Source organism: Rhineura floridana, chromosome 9, assembly GCF_030035675.1.
Source record: "Rhineura floridana isolate rRhiFlo1 chromosome 9, rRhiFlo1.hap2, whole genome shotgun sequence".
Lineage (NCBI taxonomy): Eukaryota > Metazoa > Chordata > Lepidosauria > Squamata > Rhineuridae > Rhineura > Rhineura floridana.
In genome coordinates, this window is record NC_084488.1 from 26,002,714 (window position 1) to 26,012,045 (window position 9,332).

Consider the following 9,332-nt stretch of genomic DNA (forward strand, 5'->3'; position numbering starts at 1 on the left):
TCACTGAATGGTGCAGTTACCAAGTGATGAATATGCTTGTGTAAACAAGGCCCAAATTGTTAATTGTGGACACAAATAACAATGATTTGGCACACCACCCTAAACCTTCCTAATGTAGGTTGAACCATACCCTCTGACAAGTGCCAGATAAAATTAGGTCACCTTGTTTAATATGAATGTGAAAAAATAGCTTTCTCTGGTGCAAGCTGCAATTTCCATGAGGACTGGTGTCTTGTGAGACACATAAAAGATTTTGGAAAGCCTTTGAAATGTGCTCTACTAACTAGAAAACACTGATTCATCCATTTAGGCAGGCTGCAATCTTAAACACGCTTATTAGAGAGTAAATCCAATTGAACAAAAAAGTGGGACTTGCTTCTGAATAAAACTTCATAGGATTGCACCGATTCTGTAGATCTTTTTTTCCCCAGTGTAGCTTCCAAATATTATATTTTTTTAGAATCTCCATGTCAATTATAGTCTATTGAAGTTGTAAAACTGTAAAAAAGCAGGGACCTGGGCCTGGCGGATTCTACTAGCCTAACCGATACAATCAGAGACTGTCCTCTAGTTACAGTATAAATTACTTGCACAGCAACAATTTAATACCTCTTCGTTTACAAATTAGACATGAACTCAACCCTTTCAGGCATGCTGCGTATGCCTCCTGACCCCTGGTTCCTCTGTGGAGGAAAATGCGCTGCCTCCTGGGGCTCAGCTCGTCCACGAAAGGGTGGGGAAGGGGCCTCAAATTGAGCCTTACAGCTAATAGGAAGAGAGGTACTGTGGGTCTTAACAGTATTAAAGGGGCATATTTGGAGGATACAGTTAGCCGGCGGCTGTGCCAAGTCACATGTGTGTGCTCAGGCCAAGCAATTCAGGCGAGCGCTTTGCAACGCAGCCTGGAAACCCGAAGTGCCCGGCCACGCTCAAAGCGCATCAGCCTGAAGAAAGAGCCGGAGTAAATGGGCGGGACGGAGGAAGGAGATTACATTGCAGTAGCAGCAGCAACAACAAAAACAACACTGGCAGCTTGTCGACAGTTTTCGCCCGGCAAAAGACTGCAAAATGATGGGAGGCGGCTGGAGCGAACCGAGGACCCGCTGCGGAAGGACACCTTGCAGCGAGGGAAGGGGGCACGTTGGTTGGTTTGAAGCCCAGCAAGGTTTTTGCAAGTCACCCCGCGGCCAGTTCTTCAGGCGCTCTCTCCGCACCGGTCTGGCGAAGAAGAAACAACACGAACCCCCCCCCCACGTGAGGAAACTCTAGCTGCGGGGAGGGGGGACTGGGGCGCGTCGCCCTGCAGCCTGGCGTTCGTAGTGGCGTGGCGTGAAGAGGCGCGGGCGGCGGCGGCGGTAGCAGCCGCACCTCACAGAAGGCGGGTGCTGGTGGTGCAAGCCGAGTCCCTGCAGGGGGCGCCAAATCTTCGCTCTCGGCCGGGCTGCAGAGGGAGGGAGGTGGCAATGGCAATTGAAGAAGCCCCTCAAGAAGGGCTCGGCCCCGCGCGCCCCGCCCCGCCCCGCCCCCAGTTTAAAACATGCTGCTCTTCACCAAGGTGCCTTTGGTGCCGTTGGGTCTTTGCAGTGACGAGAGCACGCTGGCGAAAGGCCCGCCTAAGGAATCCGGGATGGAGGTGATAGGCCCCGGCCCAGGAGCCCAGCCCTGGCCGGGCCCCGCTGCTGCCAAACCGCCGGGCGCCGCGCCTTTGCCGCCTTCCGGCCCAGGCCCGCCCGCTCCAGGCCCGCCTTGGACCCCTGCAGGGCTGGGACCACCGCCTCCGCAACTGGGCACCGGGTTAGGGTTCGGGCCGGGCCCGCCGGTGCTGTCCGGATCGGTGCTTTTGGCCTCTTTGCTCTCATCGTCCCGCGACGAGTCGGATTTCTTCCCCGAGGAGCCGTTCTTGGCTGCGGCCGCAGCTGCCGCCGCCGCCCGCTCCTGCTTGCGGAATTTCGCCCGCCGGTTCTGGAACCAGACCTGGCCGGAGGGAAAGGGAGGGAGATGGGTTCAAGAAAAATGGACGGGAAGGGCCGTGGTGCACTTTATTCACCAGGTCACAAAAGACGGGCACACCAAGCCAGAATGACCGCGAGCCACTGGGTTCTGTATTTATCATCACTAAATGGCATCAGAGGTCTCGCTTCTCTCTCAAGCGTGTCTTGAAAGCCACAAACAGCCACGTGCTGTGGTACTTTGCATTAGTGAATTCAAAATAACTACCTCTGTTGGTTCAGAATTTAGTAAAAAGCACATCGTTATGCAGTAAATATGTGTTAGAAAACCTCGAAAGACAAACCTTTAGCACCTTCTGTCTATAGGTGTTACCATCTAACTTTTTTGTATTAAGTGAACTTTTGTTGCACCCAAAGGTATTAAAATATCTATCCTTTACCATTGTTAACTATCCTTAGTGTGTTGCTGTAGGTGAATAAAAATTGTCGTTTTCCAATCCTAACCCTAAAAATAACATGCCAGGTGGTGAGTCAATACTTGGGTTTGTGAGTATCACAATTTCCCACTCCCGTTAGAAACCAGGGGTAGCAGGGATAGTAAGATTATTAACATTCTGTGACTTGTTACAGTTGACCAGCTTATTACACAGTTATATTTGCTTTCTGGCGAGATATGACTGAGAAATGGCCTTGTATGTTACCCAGTGTTCAAAGGATCTTGGCTAAACCAGCTTATGTGGTACTGCCTGCCCAAGGAATCAAGGGATATGCTCTGAAATTGATAGGCTGCAATGTCAAGCAAGTACAAGAACACACTTGTGCAGCACAGTGCAGTTCATTGATGTAAAGTATTCTGATTGCTGTTAGTTCCACTAGCTATTTAGAAAAGTATAATATGCCCAATTTGAATGGATGGACTATGGGTGGCTATTGGCCATGCAAGACTAAGCTTCCATGTTAGAGACTATTTGATTTCAGTAATCAAGTACTTTCTTTTAATAGGTGCAATGAAATTTACATGCTGCCAATGAACTGCAGTAATTTACTCCCTACTGAGTGGGCTGTGTGGACAGTAAAGTACGTTACTGTTGAACTTATTGTTGGTGTAAACAAACATACAAACTTGCCCATGAATCCTCTAGCCCCCAGATGCTGAGGACTAGTGTAACCTGCCTGTGAGTTCTGTTGGCATTTGATTGGCCACTACAGGTAGATGAAAAGAACACTGGACCATGGGTATGATCTCACGTGGCTTCCAGGTGTGATTTGTGGGTCACTGGCACTGAACCAGAGGACTGGCCATGTACCTTTGACATGTTTGTCAATCCCTAATTAACTTCAAGTCGGAATACCATATTGCCTTTCAAACCCCCATAGCAGTGATTCTCTTCTCTTTGAGGCACTTCCTGCTCTGACATATTGGCGTTAGTTTCATCATCCTGAAATCCTTCAGCTCATGCTCATAATTTGCCATGGCATGCGTTGGCCTGGACATTCTCTGGCTTGCTATGTGAATAAACTTCTTCCCTATCAGTATATCAGGATCACTTGTAGCCCTATTTACCTAGGAGTAAATCACAATATTGTTCCATTGGACTTTGCATATGTAGGATTGTAGCCTTAATGATGGAAATTATGATTTTTTGACGATTTTAAGCCACCCTTGTGCTCATGGGATGCTAAAGAGTAGTAATGTTTATGGCAAGGATGGGGAACCTGTGGCCCATCAGATGTTGCTGGACTGAAACTGTCATCATCCTGACCCTTGCCCTCTGCTGGCTGGATCTGATGGGAGCTGAAGTCCAGCAACAGCTGGAGGTTTAAAGGTTCCCCACCCCTGGTTTATGGTGTATATTTAATCCACATGAGTGGATTCCAAACTTAGTGATTTTAGATCACTGCCTTCAAAGCAAAGGCTTGCATATGTATCAATTGATCAGAGTGTTTGATTTTGATTTAAAGCTCTCTCTGTTTTTAGAATTCAGATTTACACTTTACTAAGTAAGAAATTGTTTCCAAGGAAATATAGACATGAGCATTGCCAACAAGAACTAGGGGAAAATTACACTGGTTCAAAAAACCTAATTATAGAAGGAACCCAAATATCTAGTTCAGGCTTCCCTTGGGACCTTCTTGCCACATGCTGCCGAATTCAACTATCTAGATGAAATGAACGGGGCACCTATACAGAAACAGGTAGCTCTAGTAAGTGAGACAAGCCACAAGGAAGACATATCCTACTGGGCTGGCCGGGAAATTGCTGTCCTGTCTTACTGGCACCATGAGCTTGAGAGGGCTCTTGGATGCAAAGCTGAATGCCTCCTGCTGCTGGTGGAGAAATGTCTAGACTGGAAATAAATGAGCCAAAAACAATTTAAAACAGCAACAGCAGCAGCACAGTCTTGAGAATTATGTATATTAAAAAATCCTGCAGCCATTTTCCAACTCCCCCGCCCCCAAAAGAGAGAAAGAATCCGTGTCAAAAGCAACATTCTTCCCACCTTGGCCGCCAGCCTCTAGTCATGGTCCAGTTTGTATCTGAATCGTCCTGAAAATCCTCACAGCTGATCGTTTCTGCATTGTGACACACACACCCCTCCCAACCCGTTGCCCCTGATGCAGTGGCCCAGCCGGCTGCTGCAATCTGGACGTGAAGGAATTCGCTGACGCGCCTGTTGAGCGGCCCGGAGCCGGTCCCCCAAAGCCGCCTTTACTTACCTGAACTCTGGCTTCGGTGAGGTCGATTTTCAAGGCCAGCTCCTCCCTGGTGTAGATATCTGGGTAGTGAGTCTCCGCGAATACCCTCTCCAGTTCCTTGAGCTGAGCGCTGGTGAACGTGGTCCTGATCCGCCTTTGCTTCCTCTTCTCGTTCAAGCCGCCATGGTCGGTGAAGAGTTTGTAGGGGACTAAAGAAGGCAAAAGGGGGCGGCCGACGGGCGGGGGAAAAAAGCACACACCGGTTGATCAGGTACTGCGATGTGCCGGATAACCCGTTTTAACAAGAGAACGTCCGCTTGAGAGTGCCCGCTTCGAGTTGTTTCGCTGCAGCGGCGGGCTCCCGGCTGGAGTCGGTGAGATTGTTTCGCCGGCAACGCTATACCCACTTACCCGGGAGTAAGCCCCACTGAAATCAGTGGGACGTACCTGTGAGCAGGAACGCAAATGGAGCTCGTTCCGTGTTAGGCCATCTTCCTGAACGGCTAAAAGTTTAAACCCCCCTAAATCGGAAGGGGAAAAGATGTGTTTCCACAAAGAAATTGATATGAAGAAGAGGGATACGACCTTTGGCAGATGGATTCCCTCAAAATACGAATTTTACTTTTAATATCGGTTAAAAATCTCCCTTCCCCCAAAAACTGTTTATTGCAGACCTTAGCGACACCCCCCCCCAAAAACGGGGGGGAGTGGGGATAACAGTTGTGTGCTAAGTTGGGGGTAAGTTCGTGAAATGACAGACAAATCTTGAGGTGGGTCCTCCCATGAAGCTTTATGGGCGAAAAATGTAAATACAATGTCGTTTTTATGGGGAAAAGCGCAGAGCCTTCTCGCTAAATGCGGGCACGAGCGTTTACAACTGAAAGCGACGGCTGCTTTCTCTTCAAATGCTACTGCATTCTCGCTGCCAAGCTAGCTAGATTAAATACAAAAGTAGTTTTTTAAAAAAGAAACAGTCCAGGGAAACATCCCTGTTGCCATTCAATTCAGTAGCAAAAAACGCCCCACTGCTCTGAACTGAATGGAGCGAGACCGAGGGATGCCATCCTAAAGATGTTTCCTCAGAAGTAAATCCTATTGAACTAAATGGGACTTACTCCCTAGCAAGTGTGCCCCCCCCTGCCGGACTGCCAATGAATGATGCACCTCCTCCCTTGCCAGCAGACTTTCGCCCAAGCGGAATTTCCTCCGTTTGTTCGTTGGGCGCAAGGCGCTGCTAAAAAGAAGTAAAATACTTGGAGGAGATATGAGACACAGCTCAGCCCCTTCTTTCTCGATGGCTTCTTTGTTGTTGCTGGTTGATGTGATTTCTTAAAAAAGAAAAAAGGAAGGAGGAGGAGGAGAAGAAAAAAGACTGCGACGATGAAGAAGATGATGATGAAGACAGTGTCAGTAATGAGCTTTCCTCGCGGCTTATTTAATTATTTTCCTAGCTTTTCCGTCTCTCTCGCAAAGTAAATAAATTATGCCGATCATTTTGGCAGCTTAAGATAATTTTGTTGGCGGTTTCGGGTGTGACTTCGGATAGTGTAACGGTGTAAGTGAATTACACCCCCCTTTCCCCCCCACACCCACCCCACCCCTCCTGTCTTCTCCTTTCCTGCAATCGCTCCTAACGTGATAAATTCTTTCATTTGTGTAAGCAAATTTCGTTTGGTAAATACTAAACACATTGCCATTTTCCAAATGCAATCAAAGCGAGGCTTTTTTTTCCCGGGCTTTGGCTTGGCTTGGCTCGGCTCCTTTCCCCCTGCCTCGTTTTTCCTGCCCTCTCCTCCTGCCTCTGGAGCCGCCAGCCAGGCGGAGGTCCTTACCTGCTGCGTAGGGACTGCTCTGGTGGTCCCTAAGAGTGCCCAGGCTGCAGGATCCGGGGGTGAGGGACGGGCACCCGGAGGTGGCCCCGAAAGTGGTCCTGATGGGGTTATACTGGAAGCCACTCGCTTGGCTGCACGAGCTGAAGTCAGCGTAAGCCGAAGCCAGGCTGGACGTGTCCATCCCAGCCATACACGACTCGTAGGCGGAGGAATTGAGGTAAGAATATTCCATTTTATACATTGAAAAGGCTCGGGGTGGCCCAGCCGACGTGTTTGGGGGCTGGCGGGGATGGGGTGGGGGGGAAAAAGACGAGGAGCCTCAGATCGGACTTGTCCAGGGGGGTGGGCGGGTGGGGGGGGGAGAGAGAGAGAGCCAAGGCAAAGGGAGAGATGCTCACAGCTCAGCGCTTGCTTTCAGAGTGGCCTCCCTGCTACCAGCCGTGCCTAGTTTTATGAAAAAACGGCTCCTATGAGCTGCCTTGCCTGAGGTCTCTAGAGCATATAGTCCTCATAATAAACTTGGCTCTTTCCACTTGGACAATAGCAAAGCGGTTGGTCTGATCGCTGGCGCTTTTTACATGACAATAACTCATCAGTCTATTGGGCTGGCAACCGGGGTGGGGGTGGGGGTGGGGTGGGGTGGGGGTGGGGGGAGCAAGGAAAGAGGGGAAGAGGAGGGGGAGAAAGAGGGAGGCAGAGAGACTGAGCTGTCCAAGTTCCCTCTGGCTGATTCCTGCATCTCTAATTAGAATTTAATACACACCATTTACGTCCCCGAGCCTCCGTTTTCTAAGCAGCCTCCCTGCCCTTTAATTCAATCAGCCTCCTTTGGAAAGAATGAAAGTTGGGTGACGATTTTCCCTGATCCGATTTGGCCGAGCTTTTAAGTCTCCTTTTGAACCGATCATATATACCTTGGAAGAAAAAGAGATGGGTTTTGGAGGGTGGTGGTGTGTGTTTTGAGTCCCCCATTAAAAAAAAGTCTCTGTCTTCCCAAGCTTTGGATTGTGGAGAGAAACCTTGATGTCGTCGTGAAACCTGTTTTGTAAGAGCGTTACACGCTCAATTAAACGACAAAGAGATCCCCTGACGAGCGTGAAATGTTATCAAGGGCGAGGACACTGGCAGAACTCGGGCACCCTCTGAAATTGACCAGAAGGGGGCACGGTGGATGGGTGGTGGCAGCAGCAGCGGCAGACTCTATAATAGAGCGGTTTTCTCCAAAAGACACCTGGTCCGAAGGAGAGTGGCGGGGGGGGTATCCCAGCGTTTCTCCTTCAGAGGTTGAGCGTGGCAGTCGCCAGTTTTTAATCCTTCTCTCTTCTCTGGAGACACCCCTCCCCGCAAACTGGATGGTTCTTGAGACACCACCTTTAAATCAAGAACCAAAAAGCCCTCCCACGACCAACATTTGGGTTGTAAAGACCGCCACTAGATCCAGGGCTGGGTTGAAGATATTGGCCAGTCTATATGTGAGTTGTTTGTTCCTCACTCAGATTAAATTTGTATCCATTCTCCACTCCCGCCCATCGTTGAAATGCGAGGCACCTAAAGAAGATGTACCTCCCCACGGTGTGTTCATAAAATACATTTCCCCATACAGAACCAAGCGAACCAACCAAAACTCGGACAGATTTAAGTGGCAGAGATTTCAGCACTTTCATGTACATCGATGGGACTTTTACATGCTTAATTTTTCATTTTATTTTCGTTGAATCGTGCCTTTTCGTTTTTGCACTTGATGATATAACAATAACAACAACAACAACAACAACAACAACAAACCACTTTAAAACAGTTCCACCGACAGCTGGGTGACTTGGTACTCCCGATGTAGGCAAAGCATTTTCTGCTTTACTGACATACTCGGTAGCTCCCTTTTAAGCACCCCTCTGCACATTCCGTGGTAATAGCAATAGTGAATGATTTTCTTCTCCCAACGAACCCGAACTAATCAGTTTCACCCCAGTCTTGACTGAGCCCCGTTTGCACATTGGTCGGATGCTTATTTGTAGGCGATTCTGGCCTGTTCTCTTCGCCCTTCCCTAAGATTTAGTGTCCACACGATTAATTTTCTTGCATTTAAATCTCTCTCTTTCCTCCCCTGGGCTGGCGAAAAAATCGCGAGGCGAATAGCACTGTTTGCAAAATGAAAGCAAAACAAAACAAAAAAGCCCCCCCCCCACACACTTTCTTTCTCATCAAATAAACACTGGATATTTCGTATGATATCCGGATAATTAGTTCCATTACCCCCCTTTCTATCCTCACAGTAAGTCGGTAATTAAAGTAACAAACTCCGAGAGTATTGGAGAGGGGGCTTTTAGACCGATCCGCATAATTTACAGGGCGATGAGTGATTTAATTCGCAGGCACAGCTGTTAGCGGGGTTGGGGCGGAACTTCCTCTTGACTTTCACGAGTGTTTTTATTACACGTTCAAAGAGTCGCAACGGGCACTTGGATAAAATCATGAACGCGACTGAAACGGGAAAGGGTGTGTGTGTGTCGAGGTTTTTGTACATGTCACTGTGACTCACCGCTGAGTAAATAAGAAAAGGACTCTCTAGCGGACTTCCCACGCAGTCCCATTTCAGTCAATGGCCCAGCTCCTGTCCCTTCAGGCCTCGGCACTGCAGTCCAGGGGCGTGAGGCGAGAGCTTTCTAGCGTGTGCGCTCTCATCTTTTTGGGAATTGCTCTCGGGGGTTGTCCAACGCGCGTTTGATAAAGTCTTGACCTTGGGGCGGGGGTCCGGCGTCCGGAAAACTGGGAACGCGATTCTGAAGCAGGCGAAGAGAAAAGGCTTTAGAGTGGGAAGGGGGAAAGTTTCTGGATGGCCTCGTCAGGCCCAACC

The 9,332-nt window shown here is 49.0% G+C and overlaps 1 protein-coding gene across 1 annotated transcript; it reads right to left on the reverse strand.

Moving 5' to 3' along the window:
- Positions 1-1,524: 1,524 nt before the first annotated feature.
- Positions 1,525-6,719, reverse strand: PHOX2B (paired like homeobox 2B). The gene is made up of 3 exons (XM_061584651.1): positions 6,479-6,719; positions 4,668-4,855; positions 1,525-1,974 (listed from the first exon to the last, which is right to left on the reverse strand). Exons 1-3 carry the CDS (start codon positions 6,717-6,719, stop codon positions 1,531-1,533), a joined length of 873 nt encoding a protein of 290 aa, XP_061440635.1. The 3' UTR covers positions 1,525-1,530.
- Positions 6,720-9,332: the final 2,613 nt, after the last annotated feature.